Raw genomic sequence first — 27,363 nt, forward strand, 5'->3', positions numbered from 1 at the left:
ACATAATTTGAAGAATGTCTGTGGGAATTTGTGCCCATTCAGTCAAGAGTATTTGTATGTCTGGGCACAAAAAGATGATGCAAAGAGGTCAGGGCTCTATAGGCTACTGTAGTTCCTTTAAACCAAGCTTTGTAGGATTTCATTTGAAAACAGGGGCACAATAATACTAAATAGGAAAGAGCCCTCCCTAAACTGTTGATGCACAGTCAGAAGCAAGTAATTTTCTTCATATTTTTGATTTGTTACACTTGTTAGCAACTGTTGTGGCTAAAACACATGAATTTAGTAATTTAAAGGAGTGTCCCTACAACTTTTATCCACATAGTGGCAGGACACACTACAGCAATGAAAGTAAAATAATTCTCTCATTAAAAACAGAATTAAAAACATTTAGCAAAAGATTTCTGTTCAACATTTCATTGTTGATTCTCCTCTTCATGATGCAGCAGAGATTTTTAATAGGAGACAGATGTGGACTGCAGGCAGTTCTCTCAGGAACACGCACTCTGTGTTTACGAAGCAACACTGTTGCAACGTGGCATTGTCTTTCTGGAATAACCAGAAACTCTTGACATCTTGAGAAAAGACAGCACCTTCATGGCAGCAAAATATATGTCTCTTAATATGTGCCTCTTCACACATATGCAGGTCACCCATGCTGTGGGCAGTGATGCGCCTGCAAACCATGACAGATATTTACTTTTGCACCTTTTGCTAATAACAGTCTGTACGATCCATTTTGTCTTTGTTACTGAGAACTCAGCATCTGTTCTTTGCAAAAACAAGCTGAACCGTGGTCAAACCACAGCACATGTTTTCACTGACTTCCGGGCCATCTAAGATGAGCTTGAATCCAAAATACTCTGGTATTTCTGCATAGAATTAACTGATGGCACTCTTAGAGCTTCAGATTGCTTTTTCTAATGCAAAGGTGGACTTTGTTAAGTGACAAAAGTTTCCAAAGTACATTTGAGCCCATGTGGCTGTATTTATCACAGAAGCATGGTGGTTTTTTAATGCAAGGTTGTCAGAACGCTTGTTGGTCACGCATATTCAGCAGTGGTCAAACCTTGTGTAAGCAGTAGCGTTTCTGTCATGAGTGTAACCAAAGTGTGTTAAACATGACGTTAAAATCCTAATAAATAGATAAATAAAATAGATCAACAGTGGGTCCTGCCTTGCCCTACACAAACTGGGAATTCTCCACATTACCTAAATTATTTTAGTATTATATAAGGAAGATTTAAATTAATAACAACCTTGCATTAAAATGTTTGTTTTGAACCTATTGACAATTGTCTTAATAAGTTTGGTACAACAACCAGACAATGCTTGGTGGATCCTCCTTTTACACCAAATCATAATACCTCACCTGTTACTAATAGACTTTCAAGGAGAGCAATTTGACCTCTTTAAGAGTGACGACTTTTGAACTTTAATACACTTAGGAGATTAAACTTGCAAACTCTTCTCAGCGGGCCCAAGGCAGCAGGTCTCTTCTCCACTCAGCCGCTTCCTATGGCTATGTGCCAGAATTTAACAGTGCAATGGCACTCCAGAAACAGCTGGACTTGCTTTAGCCTGACGTGTTGTCTCATGGCATTCCTAGACTAACTCATTACAGCCAAAACACTCCATGCCCAAGGACTATCATCACTGCTTTCCCAGTTGGTGGCACAGACTCAGCATGTTTCATCTATAAAACGGCAGGCACATCCTCCTCCTAAAACTTGCCCTCCAGTCCGACCACCCCAGCCATGCCTTTTATCTGACTGAGCACTTCAACCACAGCAGCAACGGCAGCAACCACATGCATCATCTCTTCACGAAGCACACAGTATAACATGTTCAGTTAACAAAGCTGATAATGGATAGTGGAGTTTTACATTGCCAAGGTGCCAGATGTAGTTGTGATGTAGTTGTAATTCCTAATTTTAGTTTTATGAGTGCATGTAGAGCTAACAGGAAATGTGGTGGGCTTAGTAATGGGCTGAACATTCCATTTGTTGTGGTGAAAGGCTTGACATTGTTGACCCCTTTGTCTTTGTTGATATTAAAACTTTGCCAGCTGTTTTGTGTAAAGAAACGGTATCTAACTGAATACTGTTTACATGTATGCATTTAGCAGATGCTTTTATTTAAAGCGACTTACATTCCAAGCAATTAAGAGTTAAAGGCCTTGCTCAAGGGCCCAACAACAGCCACCTGGTAGTTGTGGAGCCTTAACTGCTGAGCTACCACACTGCCCTTCTTTGGATAATAGATCATGCATAATGCACCTGATTATCCTGAAAACATTCTCAACAATCTTACCTCTAAAGTTGTGAACATTGTTTATGCACTGGCAAAGCAGAAAGCACCATGGCAATGTGTGCATAAATGAAGACGCACTAAACTTAAAAAAATAATAATAATAATTTGAAATTTATCAACTAAAAATGTACACTTTCAAACTACTTATTTTTCCTACATTAATAATGCCTGCACCTCGTTTACAAACTTTGACAGTCTAACACACCCATCAGTACAGGTAGACTCCTTTCTATGGAGAAATGCAATGATTTTGCTATTTTTTTTTCAGCACTAAAATCTTAAATGTCAGAATGTCAATCACTACTCCATCTATAAACGGAGTCATAAACGTAAAGTCATTGTGTACTGCCTCTAAATAACAAGGGTTATATGTCCTAATTTATTGCTACTAACTTGAAAACTCTTAAGGAAACAGTTCAGCATTTACAATTATCCACATTCATTCTTGATATTTTGCCTTTTTTTTTTAAGCCATTAGCTAGCAGTCAATCGACTGCAAATAGTGACATTTTAAACATCTGTCCAGGGAAGCTGACAACTGATGTGATTAAACCGCTTTTAAAGAGCAATTTGGATGTTTTTGTCCTTAATAATTATAGACCTACTTACACTATATTGCCAAAAGTATTCACTCACCCAGCCAGAGGTCGGCATATTTCTGCAGAGTCAATCGCTACAGACCTCCAAACTTTATGTGGACTTCAGATTAGCTCAAGAACAGTGCATAGAGAGCTTCATGGAATGGGTTTCCATGGCTGAGCAGCTGCATCCAAGCCTTACATCACCAAACGCAATGCAAAGCACTGGATGCAGTGGTGTAAAGCACGCTGCCACTGGACTCTAGAGCAGTGGAGACGTGTTCTCTAGAGTGACGGATCACGCTTCTCCATTCAGCAATCCGATGGGCGAGTCTGGATTTGGTGGTTGCCAGGAGAACGGTACTTTTCTGACTGCATTGTGCCTAGGGTTGGGCGATATTGCCGATTTTCATACCGTCTTCATAAAATACCGCGGTATACGGTATTACCGCGGGGGGGATGGGGGTGGGTAGGGACATCTCTCTGTTACTAATGGGGGTTGGTCGCGAGCGATCCGATTCTATTGAACGGCTCTTTCAAATGAACCGAGTCGCATCTCTGGGAACCGTTACATATATGTTTTATATGTTCTTTTCATTTTTGCAACGTTCTTATTGGCTGTAATACACCCATTCTGCTTCACATCAGTACGGGGAATTAACCAGTCATAATGAAAGCATTTTATTGTCGGAATTCACATCCGAGTATCGCGAAGAGTGAGCGCGACACACCCACACACACAGATAATATTATACTGTATAAACTTGCACAAGTGTGTGTTTTTGCAAGTTTGGGCTTGTCAGTGAATGTAACCGTATTCGATACACAGATGTGAAGACATGCCAGCGCGTTGTGCCACCCCAGCCCATGGTTTTGAATGGCAAGATACTAACTGTTAGCTTAGCAAGCAAAACCCGATGGAATCGCTGTCTAAGTAGCGTGTTTGAATAACCTGCCTTATAATAAGTCATTGACTTATTAGAATCCTCTCTACTGAGGCAGCTGCCTATGTAGGCAGTAAGACAGCAAGGCAGCTCACTAGGTGTTTGAACACACCCTATATAGAGAGCTCCCTAGCTTTTGTGTTATCACCTCAAAAAGTGAGCACCCCCACAACCAATCAGTGAGCTCCAACCACCTACAACTCCCGCCCCTCCCTTATTGTGGATGCGCGCAGGTCTTAAAGTCTCCGTTTTCAAGGTGGACCTTAAGCAGAAATTTGGCGCTTCACATTTTTAAAATACCGTCACCATTTTTAAATACCGCGGTATACCTTAATACCGTCATACTGCCCAACCCTAATTGTGCCAAGTGTAAAATTTGGTTGATTATGGTGTGGGCTTGTTTTTCAGGAGTTGGGCTCGGCCCCTTAGTTCCAGTGAAAGGAACTCTTAATGCTTCAACATACCAAGAGATTTTGGACAATTTAACGCTCCCAACTTTGTGGGAACAGTTTGGGGATGGCCCCTTCCTGTTCCAACATGACTGCGCACCAGTGCACAGAGCAAGGTCCATAAAGACATGGATGAGTGAGTTTGGTGTGGAAGAACTTGACCGGCCTGCACAGAGTCCTGACCTCAACCCAATAGAACACCTTTGGGATGAATTAGAGCGGAGACTGCGAGCCAGGCCTTCTCGTCCAACATCAGTGTCTGACCTCACAAATGCACTTCTGGAAGAATGGTCAAAATTCCCATAAACACACTCCTAAACCTTGTGGAAAGCCTTTTTAAAAGAGTTGAAGCTGTTATAGCTGCAAAATGTGGGCCGACATCTTATTAAACCCTATGGATTAAGAATGGGACGTCACTCAAGTTCATATGTGTGTGAAGGGAAACGAGCGAAAACTTTTGGCAATATAGTGTATAAATCTATATTCATAGGTAAAGTTATTGAGAAAGCTGTCTTCATTTAACTGAAAATGTGAATACTGTCATGCTGATTTTCCAGTCAGGTTTTTATCCACATCACAACACAAAGACTGCTCTTATAAAGGTTTTGATTGACAATTGTATGCACGGTTATGATGGTAAAATATGTGTTGGTGCTTCTCGAACTCAGTGCTGCATTTGGTACTGTCAATCATAACATTGTCTTAGACAGATAGGTGGGAATGACCGACACATTTGTTGTAAGTGGGAGGTTATGTGAATTTCAGTTTGTGTCAAACTGTAACTTATTTTTTGAATAGTGTAGTTTCTTACTTACTATATCCTTTTTAAAAACAGATTCAACTCACTTAATTGAGCATTTTTTTTAAACCAGTCATAGATTTAAAAGTAGCCCATGATTATGTTCACTGATTTGTAATAATCACCTTTTAGATCCAGCCACGCAGATATTTCCAGAAACTGCCACTGCAGGCCAACTTCTACCCCATGCCAACCATGGCCTATATACAAGACAGCCAGTATCGCCTGACCCTGCACACAGCCCAGGCCCTGGGGGTCAGCAGCCTCAGTAGTGGTGAGTTCTGTACAACAAAAACCTTGTACACAGTGTAGGAAATATCAGTAATATGGGTGTGATGTTTGTAGCCAATACTTTGAATGTGCAAAGCTAATAACTCTCATTATGCCATCATCAGGTCAGTTGGAGGTTATTTTAGATCGTAGGTTGATGCAGGATGATAACCGGGGTCTAGGACAAGGTCTAAAAGACAACAAAAGAACAGTCAACCGCTTCCGGCTTTTACTCGAAAGGAGATCCAGCAGCAGCCGGGTGAGTGACAATCCATTTGTTTGCTTAAAAGATTTGAATAGCAAATTCATCCTCACTTTGATGCTGCCTTTCTTCATGCAGTTTATTTTGACTGTCATTTTCTCAATACAAACAGAGTATTACTGTACTCTGAGGATTATTGACACACATGAACCTTTTAAATAATTACATAAAAATTGTAGTTGACCCTTTAATGGTCTGCTTAACCATTTGGTTGAGTCTAAATACTTAGGTAAAAATAAGATATGTTTAAATAATCTTGTTTGGGCCGTATCTATTTTTTGGTTGACATGTGTTAAACTTAAAATGTTGGTAGATGACTCTGGAAACAGCCTTTCTAATCTATATGCCAAAGGGTTAAGTGTAGGTTTAAGTTTGTCTTGATAGCCAGTATTTTTTTATTTTATTTTAATTATATACTTTGAACAAGAACTTTAAATAGTTGATTAATATTACAACCTATTGAATGAGTTGAAAGCAAGTACAATAATTTTGCAAATGAACTTGTTGCATTTAAAAACCAGCAGCTATGCCACTCAGGTGGCACAGCAGTAAAAACACACGCAGGAGCACCAGAGCTGGGATCTTGAATACATTGTATCGAGTCTCAGCTCTGCCTGCCGGCTGGGCTGAGAGGCCATGTGAACAACGATTGGCCTGTTGTTCAGATAGGGGTGGGATATTAAAGCCGGATAGGGTCTCTCTCATAACTAATGCAATTACGATCTCTGCTGGCTGAATGATGGTGCCTGCACAGAGAAGGGAAAAGAGTTCTGTCAGGGTGTGTGTCTCCGTACACAGTGCTGATCCGCATAGCACTCGTCAAAGTGTAGGTGACAAAATGCAAACGGCTGCTGCCCACATGTAGGAAGGAGCGTGGGTTAGCTTCGTTCTCCTCAATCAGAGCGGGGATCGGCAGTGGTGGAGAGGAAGCATGACGAAGTCTGGCAATTGGACGTGCTAAAAAAAAAATAATAATAAAATAAAATTAATATATATTATATATATACAGTATATACAGCAGCTGTATAACAGAATTAGCTCAACTTTGCAGCAATAATTAGGAGGGGTATTCACATTTTTTGCCATAAAGTCTACAAACATAAGTAGACACCTACTCTAAACCTTGTACTTTATGGGCATTTTATCCATGACTTTTTTTTCTCTGTAATTCTGTATTATGTATATCTTACTCCCACTTCTCACTTTCTTTCTACTGCATGCAGCATGTTGGCTTTTATGCCAAATTCAGCCACTTGATAAGTAAATTCATTGCCTATGTTTTAGGAAAAGAAATGAAGGAGGTAATGTTACCCTGTCCGAACGGTTTATGCCGTAGATCCTACTAGCGTTGTATAGTAGCATTTCCACCACTTTTTCCGTTCATTTTTTTTTTTTTTTTTTATGTGCCCACGTTTAATCTCTGTGTTCTGCTGAGGGCAAATGACTGTGGTGCAGTTCCAAATAATGATTACTGTTTACCTCTGATCCTCTGGTCTTGCAGGTCTGCTAATGAAATCGCTCAATTTTTATGAACTTCATTTACAGTTGCTTTACTGTAGTTGACAAGCTGGTATATTTTAATTGTCTGACAGTACTCACTATAGTATAGAATTTATGGTCTATCCTTAGGTTTGTAGACCTTCATCTGGTATTGCTTGTGTCGTATAGCCCCCACTTTACTAAATAAAAAGCATTTGTGTATAGTATGTAGGATAGTGATTATTCTCTATTTACAGTTGCTTTACTCTAGTTGACAATCTGGTATATTTTAATTGTCTGACTGTACTCACTATAGTGAATTGCAGTGCTGTTAACCCATGGGCCAGATCTGGACCTTGAGTGTAGTTTTACAGATTTAATTTTGCATTAGGGAATTAATTCACAGTTATTTCTGCTATTTGTCCTACACCAGCAGTGCCATTAGTCAGTTATAATTACCTTATAACAGCATATAATTACTGTAGCTCATACCACTCACTAATGTCCACTATGTTTCATTAGCCATCTGAGCTACTCTGTTGTTAAGATGTGGTTTTCATTCAATCAAAGACATTTAATCCAGACATTTTAATAATAAGAGGGCAGAAAGGTTTTTTTTTTTTGAGTTGGGTTCTGTGTGTGTTTACAACAAGAGCTGTGAAGTTATAAAGTATTTAAGACAAGCCATTATTTTAACACAAGCAGGGTAAATTAATTTAGGATCTAGCCTTGGGTTTGTGGCCCCTTATCTTGTATTGCTTGTATAGCTCATATACAGGGGTTGGACAAAATAACTGAAACACCTGTCATTTTAGTGTGGGAGGTTTCATGGCTAAATTGGACCAGTCTGGTGGCCAATCTTCATTAATTGCACATTGCACCAGTAAGAGCAGAGTGTGAAGGTTCAATTAGCAGGGTAAGAGCACAGTTTTGCTCAAAATATTGCAATGCACACAACATTATGGGTGACATACCAGAGTTCAAAAGAGGATAAATTGTTGGTGCACGTCTTGCTGGCGCATCTGTGACCAAGACAGCAAGTCTTTGTGATGTATCAAGAGCCACGGTATCCAGGGTAATGTCAGCATACCACCAAGAAGGACAAACCACATCCAACAGGATTAACTGTGGACGCAAGAGGAAGCTGTCTGAAAGGGATGTTCGGGTGCTAACCCGGATTGTATCCAAAAAACATAAAACCACGGCTGCCCAAATCACGACAGAATTAAATGTGCACCTCAACTCTCCTGTTTCCACCAGAACTGTCCGTCGGGAGCTCCACAGGGTCGATATACACGGCCGGGCTGCTATAGCCAAACCTTTGGTCACTCGTGCCAATGCCAAACGTCGGTTTCAATGGTGCAAGGAGTGCAAATCTTGGGCTGTGGACAATGTGAAACATGTATTGTTCTCTGATGAGTCCACCTTTACTGTTTTCCCCACATCCGGGAGAGTGACGGTGTGGAGAAGCCACAAAGAAGCGTACCACCCAGACTGTTGCATGCCCAGAGTGAAGCATGGGGGTGGATCAGTGATGGTTTGGGCTGCCATATCATGGCATTCCCTTGGCCCAATACTTGTGCTAGATGGGCGCGTCACTGCCAAGGACTTCCGAACATTTCTGGAGGACCATGTGCATCCAATGGCGGTGCCGTGTATCAGGATGACAATGCACCAATACACACAGCAAGACTGGTGAAAGATTGGTTTGATGAACATGAAAGTGAAGTTGAACATCTCCCATGGCCTGCACAGTCACCAGATCTAAATATTATTGAGCCACTTTGGGGTGTTTTGGAGAAGCGAGTCAGGAAACGTTTTCCTCCACCAGCATCACGTAGTGACCTGGCCACTATCCTGCAAGAAGAATGGCTTAAAATCCCTCTGACCACTGTGCAGGACTTGTATATGTCATTTCCAAGACGAATTGACGCTGTATTGGCCGCAAAAGGAGGCCCTACACCATACTAATAAATTATTGTGGTCTAAAACCAGGTGTTTCAGTTATTTTGTCCAACCCCTGTAGCTCCCACTCTACTAAGTAAAAAGCCTTTGTGTATAGTGTGTAGGATAGTGATTATTCCCCTTTATAAAAGAGCATTTTGTGTGCTGTAGAGTTATACAGTAGAAAAATGAGACCAAGATAAACATTTCAGAACATTTCCACCTTTAATGTGACCTATAATCTGTACAATTAAATTGTAAAACAAACTTGTGGGGTGTTGGGAGAAGGGGGAGACTAAAATGTACAACATTGTGGTTGCATACATATGCTCACCTTTAAACTAATACCTTGTTATTTCACCATTTGATTTTATTACAGCTTTTAGTCTTTTCGGGTAAGATCCTATCAGCATGGCACATCGGGATCCAGGGTAGAATAGGTCCTCAGCCCCCTCAGGCTGCTTGTAAAGGGTGTGCAAAGGAGGTGCATTGTTTGCCGTGAGGTGCGACCTGTGTCTGCAGAGAAAGTGATCTTGGTGTTTGAGGACAAAGGGGAGCTGTGGGTGTCATGCATTCAGCTCAGCACTTTGGGTCTGACTTTGCATGTAAGGGAGGTTGAAGAGGCCCTCTCCAATCAATTGGCTGGTCAGGACATGCTCTTTGTAGCATCCCTAGTGAGATCCTTAGAAGGCACTGGCTTAAGGTCAATCGATCGCCGAATACACTGGGTAAATTTAGTATATCATCCTTATAGCCCAGGTATGCAACCGCTGGAGCTCTGTGGCTCTGCATGCTTACTAGCTCCAAGGTGGTTTGGAAGTAAGGATAATGAATGGAAAAAACCTTGAAAATGAATAATAAACACATTCCTAAACGCAAGCTTTTTAATTACAACAGCGACCTAGACCTGACAATCGAATCAAATCTTCTTGGCTCACTTAAATACTGTCCAAAATTTGTGAGAATAGAATCTGTGCAAGCTGTTATGATGTTTACCTAATTGTTCCCATTCGCAGTTTAAAAAGGCATTATGAGTACAGCTTGCACTGTAAAGGATGCCAAAAGGCTGCACGCAGGGCAGATTCTAGTAAAGTATCTACTGAAAATTCAAACAGATCCTCCTGAGTATCAAAACTTTCGCAAACATTAATGTAATGACTTCTCCTCACCCCAGTTTAACTAGCAGCAAGGGAGTTATTTGATGCTATAAACTACAAAATATGAAGGAGGAGGAGAACCAAAGAACTAGTCCCAAGTGTGAGCGTTAAGAGGATTACAATTAAAATACTGAATCATAAAAACCAACACTTATATCGTCATCTTTAATACACCAATACGCTTTAGCAAAACCATGATTAAGGAGGCGTAGACCTATAAATCCCAAATCCCACGAGGTGCTATATGTCCCAAAGATATGGACATGGATCTTCTGTTGGCAGAAGTGCCTCAGTCTGCTGCAACTGTGCAGAAGAAGGCCATGGCATGCCCTGTCAAAATACATTATCAGACACTCAAACACCTGCCTTTTACTCATAAAAATAAATAAAATATGGAACTAATGAGATATCACAACAGCATGAAAAAAAGCAACAGTTGTACTAATCCCTCAGAACCCAAAGCAGCCTTTGTAAAAAATCTTATGCTGATAACCTAATTACACTGGAGATGTACACAAGGGAAGCTTTTATCTAAAAATAACATTCAGCGATCTTTTACATTGAAAAGGCATACAGTACCACCTGGGGACATGTCGTAATACAAGATCTACAACAAGCTGGGCTCAGAGACCCCCTCCTAATGTTTATAAACAACTCTCTCACCAGTAGATACCCTTAACAAAACTCTATCTACAGAACACATTTAATAAACAGGCATACCACAAGGATGTATCCTATCAGCCATACTATTCAACCTAAAAATAAGAAACATAATCAAGGACTTACTTTCATACATCTTAAGCAGTTTATACATTGATGACCTATGAATAGGCTACAAAAATCTATATATGAACCAAATATAACAAAAATGTCAAACATTAATCAATAAAATCCAAAACGAGACAATTTCCAGTGGATTTAAACAATCATATAAAAAGATCACATGTATTCATTTTTGGCAATGTAAAATGCTCCACCCTAATCCAGAACTCCAGCTGGATGGAGAAGTGATCAAAATTGTAGAAAGCACAACGTTCCTTTGACTGACAGTAGATCAAAAACTCTTTTTCATTCCACATAGCAAAGCACTAAAACTGAATGCCTCAGAAAACTCAACATTATCAAAATCCTTGCCAGTACAAAATGGGGTGCTGACTTCTCTCTTCTACTCCATCTATATAGAACTCTAATAAAAACAAAACTAGATTATAGAAGCTTCATATATGACTCAGCCTGAAAATCATATTTAAACAATTTGAATACAATACACCCCAGGGCATCAGACTCACACTGAGAGCATACCACACTTTCCCTACCATAGTCTGCACACCAAAGCACAGAAACCCTCACTGAACGTTTAAAACTAGCATAATCAATGCAATAAGTAACCCAAAAAAACAATTCATAAAATAGTACGCTCATCAAACCAACAAACCATATACAAAAACAAACATATACTCAATACAACCTTTCAGAATACAAATCAAACAAAATATAAACGCCCTAACATTAAATCCAACTGCAGTAGTACAGACCCCCACCAACAGCCTACCACCGTGCAAAATCAAAAGACCTAATGTTAGCCTCGACATTGCACCTAACAAAAAGCAACCACACACTGAAAAAATAACCTTAACTGCTTCCTAAAACTCAGAAAAATATGCTCATCTCACCTGCCCATATATACAGATGGATTGAAAACAATTAATCAAGTTACAGCTGCAATTACAACACACAACATAAGGGTAACACATAAGAGTAACACAAGCGTAACAGGGTAACACATAAGAGTAACACATAAGGGTAACAGGGTAACACATAAGAGTAACACATAAGAGTAACACATAAGAGTAACACAAGTAAACCTACCTCTTTTTAGCTCTGTCTTCACAGATGAAGTGTATGATTTACTCATGGCTTTGAATTGTGCAGAGCGCACGCATAAACAGTATTTTAATATGTACCGACTTCAAATCATGTCTCTATTCTTTGAACACCCCACAGTAATCTAAATAAATCTAAAAATACCACCATGGACACCAAATCCATAGTAAATGAGTACATCAAAAACAAATGGCAACTCAAATGGAACACTCAAATATGCAATAAACTATATGAGATACAACCCAGTATTAAGGGAAAACCAAAAACACACCATGGAATATGCATAGACCAAGTAATTTACACAAGGTGCAGAATCGGTCACTCCAAACTGACGCATCAACACCTAGTAAGGGAGGAAAATCCTACACCCTGTGAAGCCTGTCAGACACCTATTACTGTAAGGCATATCCTGAGTGCACTGAATAAGAGTGTCAAACATATAAAAAAAGAAAGCCGAAGATTACATATGTCTAAAACAATAAAAGAGACCCTCAGTCAGAATTCTCACTAATATATCACTGAATTCACATATATAAGACAGACCCTAGTAAAAAATAAAACCCTGTTCTTCTCATGAGTAACACAACAAAGTGTGATCACGACATTAAAAACAAACAAACAAACAAATCAATTGCATTTAGGTCTGGGCTCTGGCTGGGCCATTCCAAAACTTTAATCATCTTCTGGAGGAGTCATTCTTGTGTTTCTGTGGAGGTTTACTTTGGGTTGTTGTTGTGATTAAAGGTAAAATTCATCATCATCTTCAGCTTTTTTAGCACAAGCCCAAGGATTTTGTGCCTACATTAGGAACTGTTCATAATTCCCAAAGCGTAATGCTGCCACCACCATGCTTCCTTGTGGGTATGATGCTTAGTGTTGTTTTAGCACCACACACTAATCAAAAAGTTAAATCTTCGTCTCATCAGAGCATAACACATTTCTCACATACTTTTGGCAGACTTGATGTAGGGATTTACAAAATGTAACCAGGCTTGAATGTTTTTCTTGCCATCCTACCCTGCAGTCCAGACAAAGAATACAGGAGATTGTTGTCACATTTAGTACACAACCATTCCTGCAGCTCTAATGTTGATGTAGGCCTTTTGACAGCCTCCCATGTCAGGAAAATCCTTCTAGAGGAGCTGAACTTTATTTTGGGTTAATCAGTCACTTTAACTGATGGGAGGTGTCACTGACTACTATTTAACATGAGTAAGAATAGGATTGGTTAATTCTGAACACAGCCACATCCCCCATTATAGGAGGGTGTGCACTTTTATGCAACCACATTATTTGTTTTTAATCTAAAATGATTTATCTTGGTCTGACTTTTTACATCACAAAAACAGGGGTGTTTTTATATCACCCCTTTTTATATCCACTGTATATAAACTGTATACTTTCACAGGCTGCTGATAGTGGACCAGTTAGCTTCCCTTCTCTGCTGAGTCACATCACTTCTGCCATCTTGAACCACGAGGTGATGGTGCTGCCAGTCATTCCAAAAAGCAATGGCATTCCTCCCCTTCATACCTTCTCCCCATTTGGCAGTTCACTACCCTGTGATTTCCACCTGCTTAACCTTAGGAGCATTCAGGGCCAGGTAATGTTTACATTTAATGATGCATTTAAGTAGTCTCATGTTCACTTGTTTTATAATAAGATTTCATATTAATACTGCAGTCCAAGTACAAATTCTTTGGGATTGTAATCCATGTTTTGTCTGGTCAGCTTTATTTTATTCGTTGGATAGGATCTCCAGTTTGTCAACAAATGGAGTGAAAATTAGTGAAAAGATTTGAATATGTTTAGATTATTTTTATCTGCCAGAGTAGTCAAGTCAAATTTTTCATATAACAAGTTTTACAATAGACATTGTCTCAAAGCAACTTTACAGCATTCAGGACCAACAGACCAAAAACCCCTGATGAGCAAGCCAAGGACAAGAGTATTGTGTTCTGAAAGCCTCACACTTATATCCGCAATCAACTGCCCCTTGTGCAGGGGCCTCAACCATCCAGCTGTAATTGCAGCAGCAATAAGGAACCCTTGCTCGACCATTTCCATCCCTTACAGACACACAGGCAATTATGTCAATGTAGGCACCCAGCCGGTCAATAGCACAGCTGGGCTTCGGACTTGGATCTCAGCAGTGGTGGACTAATGTATTAGACTGCTGCTTCTTATGTAGTTAGTAGTGCCCTACCTAGAACTTTATAGATCTTAGTTTTGGGCCAACAGGTGTTTTCACACAAATGTGCAGCTGTAAAACATTTTTTAGAAGCTGGAATGCATGAACTGAATAAAAAATCTGGCTACCTTATTAAACATGACTCAGCATCCAGATAGAACTGGGCTGTTTACATGATTATTCAAATAATTAGGTTACTACCAAACGTCTAACTTTCACAGTTTTTTTACAATCCTGCATGAAGGGTGGCCCTGTCGCCTCACAGCAAGAAGGTCCTGGGTTCGATCTCCAGGTGGGGCGGTCCGGGTCCTTTCTGTGTGGAGTTTGCATGTTCTCCCCATGTCTGCGTGGGTTTACTCCGGGTGCTCTGGTTTCCTCCCACAGTCTAAAGACATGCAAGTGAGGTGAACTAGAGATAACAAATTGTCCATGACTGTGTGAACTGATGAACCTTGTGTAATGAGTAACTACCGTTCCTGTCATGAATGTAAACAAAGTGTAAAACATGATGGTAAAATCCTAATAAACAAACAAACGAAGAATTTTGCATGAATTTGAGGATGTGATTCTTTGATTCTTTGGAAATGTGTCTTGATATAAATTTTTGGGGGGGCTGTTGTTTACAGGATGCTAACTCTCCCTCGCCCTACACGGCTCTTCTGATGCACCGGCTGGGTTTCGACTGTGGCTTGGAGTTACAGAACCCTGGATTCAACTGCACCACCACAGAAGGGAAGGTTAGTGTCGGAGTAAAAGAACATATATAAAGTATTAGTGGTTAAACAGGTTTTTAAGACTTTTTTTTAAGCATTTATTTTTGTCTTTACTTCAAAGCACATTGGCAAAGTTATTTTCTGAAGTATTTTATTAACTTGCCTTGTTTTTTATTGCATTGTCATATGATGTTTACATTGCCCTGTGTAAACCTAAATCCATTTGTTGCCTCAACCATAGATACTACCTAACCCCAGTTAAGCTGATCTGAAGATTTTGTGACTGTATAATGCTCTACAGTGCAAATAATCTTCACTGTATTAATTTTGCTACTATTTAGTTCTCCTTGTGGCTTGACAGTTGATGACTAGTCGATTAGTTGCTCTTCAAATTTTGTCACACCTATTTCCTCTATTTATACTTTAGTGGTAATAACAGGTATATCAGGTTCAGCAGCATATCCAAAGTTTTTGAATACTCTTTACACTAAGATCTGTTTTTTTACATACACTCACACTGTTACTACACATTGTATGTGTAAAGGTATCAATATTAAAGTGACTAAAATACCCACAACATGGCTGCACCTGATATCCTTATACCAGTATAACACACACTACTGTGTCATGGCTGTTAAGTGTTATTGCATTGCTGAGAATGGTACATTAGCCAAATAATATCTGGTTAATGGCAGTCCTGTGGGGTCCATTTCCATTGATGGATGAGGTACAGAGCAACAGATGGACTACTGTTCATCTATATGGTAGATATGGTAGGTACATGTTACGACAAGTGTTGTCACTTCACCTGCATGTGTTGAGACAGAATGTTACTAAATAATTATCGACATTGTATTTGATACATAGTGAAGGATTATACCCAACCATCATGCTCATAAAATGGCCAAGATACAGTATGTATTCCCAGTTTAGTTGTGTTAGCACTGCTAGATGACAGTTTACAGTAACAGTGACACACAAGTATTGTACGTCACCTATCAATGTATGAGAGAAGGTGTGGACCTAATAAAATCTGTTCATGTTCCACATTTGGCACTCAGACTGGAATTGTAACAGGCTTTTAATACCTAACACATTATCATCACTCGTTTCTGCACCATGATTCATATTGTTGTTTTGCAAAGTTATTATCTATTAACTAGGGATGCACCGATCCGATATTAATATTTTGACTTTAATATCCCCAGTGTTCCCTTAGTTCTGCTCTTTTAGAGCAGCTGATCAGGTCAGTACTAGAGCTTCTGTAGCGTAGATAAAAGGCAACATAATTGTATTAGTAGATAGTAGATAGTAATATTTTATTTACGTTTGATAATAACTCCATTCGTTTCTCCGCCCCATCAGCCATGTTTATTTTTCTGTAAGAGAAGAGCGCCCGACCCGCAATGAATGCTGGGATTGCCAGCGTCGGACGCTCACTCGTTCTTGAGCCAAAATAACATTATAAATATTAAGATACCTCAGTAGTGAGGATTTTAAGGCATCTGGGATTTCTAAGTCTCCTTATCGGGAGCGCGCACAGGATGACGTAAAATGCTGTCTATGTAGAGAGATCACTAGCTTCTCCAACACACCCTTTATGTTGAATTGCACTAGGTGTTTGCTTGTTTACAGTGTTTGATTACTGATTGTATAGTACCAAGGTATTCGTTTATTCTCAGGTTCTTCCGCTGCTAGATTTTATTTTGAATTACTGTTTACACTACATATTTAAAAAATAAGATTGATTACTGTTTGTGTAAGTACTTCAGTTTCAGCTGATACATTTAATTTATTTTAAAATATTTTAAGAAGAAATATTTAAGAAAATATTTTAACTTTTTTATTTTGAATTTGAATGCTGTGCCAAGGTCCTGCACAATTGTTTATTAATTTATTGACAAATAAATAGCAGTTCAGTACATTTATATCTGTGTTAATTATATTTTGTTTTGCAAACTTAGTAATGTTTAAGTCGATCCTGATGCCTTAAGTCTTTCCCACATGATAAAGTATACGGTTTATTAATTCAACAATGGTATCAGATCGGTATCGGGTATCGACCGATATGCAAAGTATATGTATCGGATCGGTATCGGAACTGAAAAAGTTGGATCGGTGCATCCCTACTATTAACATCACAGCTCCAGTTCCAATCAAAAGTAAACTTTCGTAAACAGATACAAACATGTGCAACTGTATTTTGCACAGGCAAAACTGTGCAAATTACATGTTCCAAACATTTACTCAGAATTATTGCCTGCTCTTATAAATATTGCCTTTTTGGATATTGAATTCTTATTAATGTAAAAGTATTTCATGCCTCTAACTCTCTGATATGCATATTATGTGCTTGTGGTTTCCAGCTGGCCATTTCTGGGCTGTTCCGCGGTCTGGACCTGCAGTTGGTGCAGCCCATGTCTTTGACGTTAATGTATTCAGAACCTCCTCTGTCTAACAGCTCTGTTATCAGCCTGAAGCCAATGGAGCTTTCTGCCTTTAAGCTCAAACTGCACTAGGCCTTGTCGCACTGGAGCCGTACAGCATACAGAGGCCACGTGAAATAACTGAACGTGCTTGGAGTTTTCTGGACTGTGGAAGGAACAGCTTGACTGAATGTACCCAAGAAACCAATATCTCCAGATGAACACTGAGGTTGCTGAATTTCTTATTAAATACTTTTATTAAACAGTGATTCTGGCAAAGCAGACACAGTAGCTGTCCCAGAACTGATGGGTTATAAAGAGATGAAGAATGTTTGAACTTTTTTAATGCTTTAATGTTAAATGAGAGACTAGTGATTATATGCTTTTTAGATACGGATGCTTGGTGAAGATCATTAAAAATGTTTCTTTTTTTGCCATCCTGGCTGGAACCACAGATTTTTTTCTTCATGTTACTATTGGTGAAGTTTTGGGCTTTTTACTCTGTGTAAATGTCTCTGGCTTTTCATGAACCAGCAGGATCGAGTGCAATGTAAAGCTTTTTTTTGGAGTCATGCTTTCACTTTGTCTCCATTCTGCAGAAGCTGTGCATAAAACTGTCCTTTGAGCTCTTTTCCTTTTTTTGGATTTGGATCGACTGTGCTGCTTGCTGTAGCCACATGTTTCTGTGAATGTCTGCCTGTCATTACGACAGTCAAGCTAAGCTAACAGACTGTGCTTACGCCTGATTGGGTTCTCTCTCTTCCCATCATCTTTCCTTTTGCACCGGGGTTGTTTTATTTTTGTTCGTTATTGCAAATGCTGCTCCCTCTAACTGAAATCATCGATGATCTGCAGTTTGGTTCTCCTCTGGTGTGTTGTGATGTCTGCTACAGATGGTGTAGTGTACTCAATAATATGCAGTAAATAATACCTCTTATATTTTACATATGAACATTGGAATGTGCAATATAATAACCTGTGATTGCTGGAGGTTGTGTGTAGGAAATGAGCAAAAATGTGTGTTCACTGCATTTGTACTGTTTATACTCTTTGTAATATGAAGGAGTGACCAAAGCCTGGTTTATGCTTCACTGAAACTGAAACATGCCACCTGAAACATTAGGTTCTTAGTTTCATATCAAAAAAGGGACTGGTAGTAAACAAATAATAGTAATAAACAAAGTCTAGTGAGGGATTTGCAGCACTTTAGCAAAGCTGGTTTATAATTAAAATGTATTTGGCTGACTTCGACAGAAACAGCTCCACCGTGCCTCGGACCAAAAATACAGAACTTGATAGATTACAAAAATGTATGATTTTTTTTCTCTTAAGTAAACAACTTTTAAACAAGATTTAAATAGAACAATGCTGCCCACCTGGCTATGCAAAATGTTATGACATTTGAAACCTCCTAAAAGACTCCATTCAAACCATTTGCTTAGTCCCAAAACATGAACTAAAGAACAAATAGTACAGCAGTGGTGGTGATACCGTTCGATGTACCAATTTAACGTATAGCTTGAGTGAAGCAGCATTCTATTACACATCATCGCCAGGATTCGGGTATAAATCTTAGCAGTGCTATTGGCCAGCCAGGCATCTACACTGACCTGATTATTTATGTCTGGGCAGATGGCCAAAGCCCTGCGAGGAATTGGCACCCTTTCCAGGGTATTCCTGATTTGCACCCATTGTTTACCAGGGAAACTGGACCTGCCGCAAGCCTGACCAGGATAAAGTGGTTAATAAAATTAATGAAATTCAGAGCCCAGCAACAGTGTAGCCTCACCTGAATGACCAAGTTAAGTACTGGACTGTTGAGTTGAGAATGTCTGGCCACTTCTATCAACTGTTATAGAGAAATCTGCAATAAGAAATTTGATTATGCAAAAAAGTCATGATAGCATGAAACACACAGGAACAGTTTAACAAACCTTGTTTATTTGCTACAGCTATAAGACGTTTGTATGTCATTAGTAATTGAAATGTTATTCATGGACATGGCTAAATAGTGACTAAAATGCATCTTAATCAAAAGTCAGAAACTTGACCATTAAATAAATAAATAAATAAAAATGAATGCTTCTATTCAGCCATGACAGAGACTTACAGATAGAAGCAGAAACCAGGCTTCAGGTATCTTTAGGTTCTTTAGAATCAGTATTCTAAGGGAGTAGTGAACAATCCCGATGTCATCTGATGTGAGCTCTGCCTGAGGCATTTATCCCGTATCTCAGCGTGGGTGGAGATTAAAGATTGTTTAAACTACCATCACTGTGCTGAGGAGAACATTGGCACAACAGATGCATTGTAAAGTTTCATTCTAGCAGTGTCTAATGTCCTGATTTCTGTTCATAGAGTTTTTATCTGATGCATTCCTTCTACCCGATTTACTCATATGTCTTTGTCGTCCAGCGGGGACTGCATTAAAACTGCCAGGAGGGAGCTGTCTGCTGATGATTTTGTTTTTTATTAGTTCCCACTTCTTTTCTTTTCTGCTAAGTGATTTTACACGACGCGCCCTGAAATGGCTTGTTCTTTAGAGACTCGAACCTGTAAATTACTGTGAGAGCTGTGTGAAAGAGAGGTATCAAGGCTGTGGACCAGAGGTTGGTAGCACTCATTAAACCTCTAGGAGAAAGTTATCACTGTTGCCTTTTATCTATGCTACAGAAGCTCTAGTACTGATCTGATCAGCTGCTCTAAAAGAGCAGAACTAAGGGAACACTGGGGATATTAAAGTCAAAAGTGTCTCATTTCTGCTAAGTTTTAGTTCAATTTTTAGGCAAACCTGGTAAAACAAATTATACTAAGAGGCCATATTATTTTGTTTCCTCTACTAAAGCTGTGAAAAAATGTTTTGAATACCACAAATGTTTTTTAATTATTAGTTGACATGACAATGTACTCTTTTTGTCAGCTGTTTGGACAATTGCTTGGACTATTACTTATTTGTGTAGTATGATGCAAGCAAATCATTTTTATTTTTTGTCTTGCTTTTTGAATATATACATTTTCTTCTGTGCCCATTTCCTTCTGGAAGAAAGTTCATGAACAATACATAAAAATGCAAAGTAGCTAAAGTTGACATTTAATAAACATCAATCATGGCAATATTTTGTTCTCTTTAACAGTTGATTTGTGCTACAGGCAAGCTGGTTCTAAAATAAATGAGATCTATCATTCTGTTCATGGCATCTATCCAAAGTTACATCTATTGTGACCGATTACAATTTAGGCAGTTAAGGTGGCAGCTTGACAGAGGTGGGGCTTAACCAGCATTATTCTGGTTCTGATTGCTAGTCTAATACCTTGACCACTAAGCTGTCTTAGCATTTGTATAATAAGAAGGTATGTTCAAACTTAATTTCTTTCATTTGTGATACCAATATTGTGCTTTTACAAAGCAATCAGCCTCTAAATGGTGTGTGTGTGAATTTATCTTAGGCTGCACATTTGAACAGAGTTTTCCCATCAGTAACATGTTAAACTGTGTGCATTGTCAAACCAATGAAAAAAAATCTTTTAATATCTTGTGAGGTTTAACAGTCAAGAAAAGACTGGCCATAATACAAATCGAAGTGAAGTTGAAAGTCATACAAAACAAGTCAGGCACAAAATCATTGATGATCACAGATTTGGAGAAGGATACAGGATAAAGTCAAATACACAAAATCCACTCATACCAGCACACACTTACACACCACCACCATGTCCGTGTCACTGCAGTGCTGAGAATGATCCACCACCTAAAGAAATACCTGCTCTGTGGTGGTCCTGACCATTAAAGAACAGCATGAAAGGGGGCTAACAAAGCATGCAGAGAAACAGATGGACTACAGTCAGTAATTGTAGAACTACAAAGTGCTTCTATATGGTAAGTGGAGCTGATAAAATGGACAGTGAGTGTAGAAATAAGGAGGTGGTTTTTATGTTATGGCTGATCGGTGTATGTACTGAATATTCTCAGAGATCTGGTAACTAATTCAGCGAGAACACATTCTCCTACTGAGAGAGGATGGAAGCATCGACAGGCTCATATCATAGTCCCAAAATTCATCAGGCTGTATATTCTCAGTGCATAGGCAGGGGGCAGTAGTTGACTGCGTTGTGCAATTGTGAGCTGGGTGGAGGTCCCCGTTATGATGCCCTTTTCATCTACCACCCGCAATGTAGCAGGAGAACAATAACACAGGATCCTGTCTGATCTTTATACCCAGTGAAGAGCAGTCTATCTAGCGAGGAAAAATAGAGGTTTAGGATTCCTGCCCATCCAACTCTAGCCTATTACAGGTCATACAAACACAGATGATCATCTACACATCACAGCTAGTTGTGGTTCCATTACAGGCACCAGAGAATCTCACTGAATCTGAAGTCAGTAATGGCAGATTGTTTTGTTGGTTACTGAACCAAAGCAACATTTTACAATAAATAGACTACAACATACAAATAAACCGTTATCGTGATTTTGGCCAAGTATTAACTTTCACATTTGTGTCTAATTGTTATAGATAAAAAATTTAATAAAACAATAAAACAACTATACCCCTTATAGAGTTCAACAGTAAAATGGTTGAAAAGAACAATTTAAACCTAATAATTTGCAGAAGCAAATGTAAATATGCTACAAAATGTAACTTTTATTAAAATATTAAAGCTAGTGCAAATATTACAGATTTAAATTCTTTTTTTATTTTTTCTATTTTATTCATGCATTTTCTCCCAATTTAGTGTAGTCAGTTTGTCTTCCGCTGCTGGGGGATCCCTGATTGCTGTCGAGGTGGGTATATTGCTGCTCACGCCTCCTCCGACCCGCGCGCAGCCATAAGCGAAACCCTTTTCACCTATGCACTCTGCACAGATGCCTCTCTAGCTGCCAATCAGGGTCCTTACACAGCGTTTGAAGACCCCACCCCCATAGTCCGGTCATCCCACCCTAGCAGAGCCGTGTCTGCTGCAGGCACTGCCAATCATGCCCGCTAGATGGCGCACAGCCGACCGGTGGCAACGCCGAGTTTCGAACCGAGGAGTTCAAAATTTCGGTGCTGGTATGCTAGCGGAATATCCCACTGTGCCACCTGGGTGCCACATATTTAAATTCTAATAATAATAATAAAAAAACAGTATCTACATATCACAATTACAAAAATTGCACTATTTTATTGTCCATTCCCTTGTCTAGCTAGCCCTAGCTTATCTTACGGTAGCTGGAAATTTAGTCCCTTCTAGCTTGATTTAAACAAACAAACAAAAAAAAAGACTAAACCCTTTGGACATTGGGAATTGCCTGCTGTTCCACCTTTGTTATCTACACCAGGAAAAAATGACTAGGTTGGCTGTTGACTTGCATAACGATGATTCACAGCCAGGATAAAAGCTGCACTCTAAGAAGAGTCGCTGAATTTTAAAACCTCTAATCAACTAATCAGTCATACTGGCACAATCATTTTTTTCAAATATCTTGGAAGGTTGCCATGTTATAATTTTTTTTTAGAATTTTTTTTTTCTCTGACCATGACTGTTGCCATTCGCTTGCTGTAGACCTTCAATTAATCAATTCATTTGCTTATCAGAATGTAACGGTCATTATTTCTATTAATCTTTTAAAGTGGTTCAGTTAGTAATAGTCTGCATATATACAGTACACCAATCAGCCATAACGTCAAAACCACCTCCTTATTTAGGTGGTGGATCATTCTCAGCACTGCAGTGACAATGACATGGTGGTGGTGTGTTAGTGTGTGTTGTGCTGGTCTGAGTGGATCAAACACAGCAGCGCTGCTGGAGTTTTTAAATACCGTGTCCACTCACTGTCCACTTTGGTCCACCTTGTAGATGTAAAGTCAGAGACGATCGCTCATCTATTGCTGCTGTTTGAGTTGGTCATCTTCTAGACCTTCATCAGTGGTCACAGGACACTGCCCATGGGGCGCTGTTGGCTGAATTTATTTTGGTTGGTGGACTATTCTCAGTCCAGCAGAGACAGTGAGGTGTTTAAAAACTCCATCAGCGCTGCTGTGTCTGATCCACTCATACCAGCACAACACACACTAACACACCACCACCATGTCAGTGTCACTGCAGTGCTGAGAATGATCCACCACCCAAATAATACCTGATCTGTGGAGGTCCTGTGAGAGTCCTGACCATTGAAGAACAGCATGAAAGGGGGCTAACAAAGCATGTAGAGAAACAGATGGACTACAATCAGTAATTGTAGAACTACAAAGTGCTCCTATATGGTAAGTGGAGCTGATAAAATGGACAGTGAGTGTAGAAACAAGGAGGTGGTTTTAATGTTATATGTTTAATGACATATTAAAGGAGAAAATGACATTATACAGTCTTTTCTAGTTCTAACAGAAAAAAATACCAACATTACAACACAACAGGCAGTAAGACCAAATTTCTTTTCCTATTTGGGCTGCATTCAGTTATTGTATGGCAATGTATTGGATATTGTATCGTATGCCAGATAAACACTATGTTACTTCATTTGGCTTGTATTTAATTATATTGTTAAAATGGGCAAATTTCAGACATAGAAAAGCTTTTTTGTTTGATCATTTGAACCCTGCTTAGCCACTGGTTCTGAGACAGACTAAAGTTCCTACATTTATAATTCATGGATAGACATTAGTAGATACTTGCATGTGTAAACATATGAGAAGAAATCACATTTTTGTTGCAGTGGCTGATACAACTTTAGGTGAGGAAAGCTGATTGTGAATCTGCTCCAGGCACTCAAATCTTTATTAAGCACACTCCCTATCCAATCAGTCTGGCTGCTAAAACAGATGGAGAAAGCAGCAGCAGATACAATCTTGTGTCAGGGGTTTTGGTAAAATAATACAGGCATGCAGCTTGGGACACTGAGAGTAACAGTGATGAGATCAAGCTGTTCTGAGTATGAGCTGTAGGTTGAGGTAGTGGGCAAAGTAAACACAGGTGTATTCTATATGGAGTTTTGTGCTGGAATGAAGAGTGTGTAGGTTTAAAATTGTAAATGTTTCTGACTAAGTGACTGGTGGCACCATTTTCAGGTCCTGCATATCAGTATTGTTTGTTAGCATTGGCTACACATTTTGCAGAGAATAAAGTGGGTTGATGTTTTGGCAGCAAAAAAAAAAAAAAAAAAAAAAAAAAAGATAATCCTGAAGGGGTACCATTGTTTTTTGACTAATCTAAGCTAGAATGTGGTTTTTAAATTAATGTTAAATGTTTGGTTCTGACTAAACAGAAGGCATTTGGGATGAATTTAACAACAGTGTAGTCGCGAGTCACATTTATATCTAAACTGTGATTTTTCTAATCTAAAAAGAACTACATTGTGTTTGCTCTTTATTATGTTGTAAAACTGAGGCTTAAAAACAATTTTAAGTGCCTTCATAAGCAGAGTGTTAGGGGCCTTTTACACCATAAAAAAACCTAATACACAACTTTGGAATAATCTCCCTGCCTCTGTCTGGGACTCGGGTCTCGATGTTCAAGTCTAGATTGAAAACATATTTATTTACTCAGGTTTTTGATTAGTCTTGTCAAACTAAACAAGCAAACTTAGTTATGCTGTAATAATTAGGGGTGCCGCAGTCTAAAACTACTCTCTGTAAAACTGACATTTTACTCTTAACGATTTCACATTGTAACTACATCTTCTGTTGTTTTACCCCGAGGTGGTTCTGACAGAAACCTGTTTACCCTCTCGAGGTTAAAGACTGCAAGTCGAGACTGCAGTGCCAACAATGCTGCTCCTACTAGATGGGATGGACACCTGGTGTGTTTGCACCAAAAATGTCCAGAACTTACAATGGACTTTATCACACACTGGACTGAACAATGAAGAACTCCAATAATTTTTGCTAGTTATAACTTTCAGTTCAATTTAATTTTGTGTTTGTATGATGTGTAAATCCTATTTATTTAAAGTATCCTCCAGGCCACCAAAGGAGGATGGGGGTCCCTGCTGAGTCTGGTCCCTCTCAAGGTTTCGTCCTGTAATTTTAAGGGAGTTTTTCCTTGCCGCTGTCACCCTCAGCTTGATCAATAGGTGTTTTTTGTCTGTTGGTCCTGGATGTTGTAAAGTTGTTTTGAGACAATGTCCATTGTAAAAAGCGCTATATAATAAATTTGACTTGACTTGCCTAGTAAAACCTAGGATATTACATCCACGATTATGTTAGTCAGTCTCTACCACTGGCAGATGATTAGAAGAATTTTTTTAAACATTGCCATAAAATTGTACTGTACTTCCATCAGCCTGGATCTCTAATAGCTCAATTTTGGATAATTTTTGTAATGATCTTACTGTACACCAACAAAAAATGATAAGAATCTTCCACAATGTCTCGACAAGCAGACTTACTGTCCACAAATGGAGAAAACTCATCCAGGAGGTCACAAAGGAACCCAGACATCTGAAGGTATGGTGCTGGAGCCTATCCAAGCTTTTCAATGGGCGCAAGGCACACAGTAACCCCCTGGACGGGGCGCCAGTCCATCGCAGGGCATACACACATATACACTCTCCTATAAGGCAATTCAGTGTCTCCAATTAACCTGACTGCATGTTTTTGGACTGTGGGAGGAAACCAGAGCTCCCGGAGGAAACCCACGCAGACACGGGGAGAACATGCAAACTCCACACAGAAAGGACCCGGACCGCCCCGCCTGGGGATCGAACCCAGGACCTTCTTGCTGTGAGGCGACAGTGCTACCCACCGAGCCACCGTGCTTCCCCGGCAAGTCATTATAATCAATCAAATGTAGCTCCTACTGAGAAATTCACCTACACTGCTTTCAGACTTCAACCACATCAAGCTGGTTTAGAATGAACTGGACTAAAGAGTGAAAGTAAAGCAACCAACAAAAATAATATATTAATGGGAACATCTTTCCAACAACAGTGTTGGAAAGAACTTTCTGAACAATATTTGATTACAGTTGTAGAGAGAATGGTGTTAAGCTGTGTATGTGTTACAATAAAATATGAGAGCAAGCTATGTTTTTCACAAAAGTTAAACAGTAGATTTCCAAAACCTTTCAGAACAAAAAAACCTGAATGTTAACAAAGGATGTTGAGCTAAAATTATTAAATTATACAATAATACAGGTAAATACATTTGAATTTGATACCTGCAAGACACTAAAATGTTACATATTCTTTTTACATATCTTAATCGTTTGGGAACTGAGGATGGCAATTGGGGAATTCTAGCCCATTTAAGCCTTTAAGACTTCTGCTGCTCAACAGTCTGTGGTCACCTTGTCTCATTCTCCTCTTAATGGTGCACCATCTATTTTAAATAGGAGACAGACCAAGCACACACACACTGTGTATACAAAGTCACACTTTTGAAAGGCTTCTCTAAAATCCCAATATACACCTTTAAATCAATAGTACCTTTACACACATGTAAGTCACCCATGGCATGGACACTGATGCACCCCTATACCCCTATACCATGACAGATGTTGGCTTTTGCACTTTTTACTGATAACAGTCTGAAGGGTCCTTGTCAATTCTGGTTTGGAGAATTCCATGTTTCAGATTTTAGATTATCCTTCAGGCCACCCAAGAAGGATGGAGGTCCTTGTTGAGTCTGGTTCCTCTCAATGTTTCTTCCATGTAATATTTGGGAAGTTTTTCCTTGCCCCAGTTGCCCTTGGCTTGCTCAACGGGGTGGCTTGTTAATAGCGCTATACAAATAAATTTGACTTGACTTGGCATTTCTTGATGCAGCAGTAAACTATGTAAAGTGGTTTTCTGAAGTACTATCAAGCCATGTTTTTCACAGTAACACGAAGGCTTCTTATGCAGTGCCATCTGAGGGCTTGAAGGTCACGCACATTAAACAGTGGTTTATGACCTTGACCTACAAAGACTGAGAGTTCTCTAAATTCACTGAATCTTTTCACAATATTATGTAGATTGTAAAAAAACCTAAATTATTT

At 39.3% G+C, this 27,363-nt stretch overlaps 1 protein-coding gene across 2 annotated transcripts in view; it reads left to right on the top strand.

The window, feature by feature from the left end:
* Positions 1–25,645, top strand: part of man2a2 (mannosidase, alpha, class 2A, member 2) — a 48,806-nt gene extending 23,161 nt beyond the window's left edge. The window contains exons 18-22 of one of the 2 annotated variants that reach the window (XM_062991251.1): positions 5,216–5,357; positions 5,479–5,612; positions 13,488–13,682; positions 14,897–15,007; positions 25,086–25,645. In XM_062991251.1, the coding sequence (XP_062847321.1) occupies positions 5,216–5,357; positions 5,479–5,612; positions 13,488–13,682; positions 14,897–15,007; positions 25,086–25,124 (621 nt within the window). In that variant the 3' untranslated portion in view covers positions 25,125–25,645. Of the gene's footprint in view, positions 1–5,215; positions 5,358–5,478; positions 5,613–13,487; positions 13,683–14,896; positions 15,008–17,349; positions 17,847–25,085 lie in introns of those variants that run through there. The other variant, XM_062991241.1, reaches the window with a different exon arrangement.
* The last annotated feature ends 1,718 nt before the right edge of the window (positions 25,646–27,363 follow it).

Source organism: Trichomycterus rosablanca, chromosome 1, assembly GCF_030014385.1.
Source record: "Trichomycterus rosablanca isolate fTriRos1 chromosome 1, fTriRos1.hap1, whole genome shotgun sequence".
In the NCBI taxonomy this organism is placed as follows: Eukaryota; Metazoa; Chordata; class Actinopteri; order Siluriformes; family Trichomycteridae; genus Trichomycterus; species Trichomycterus rosablanca.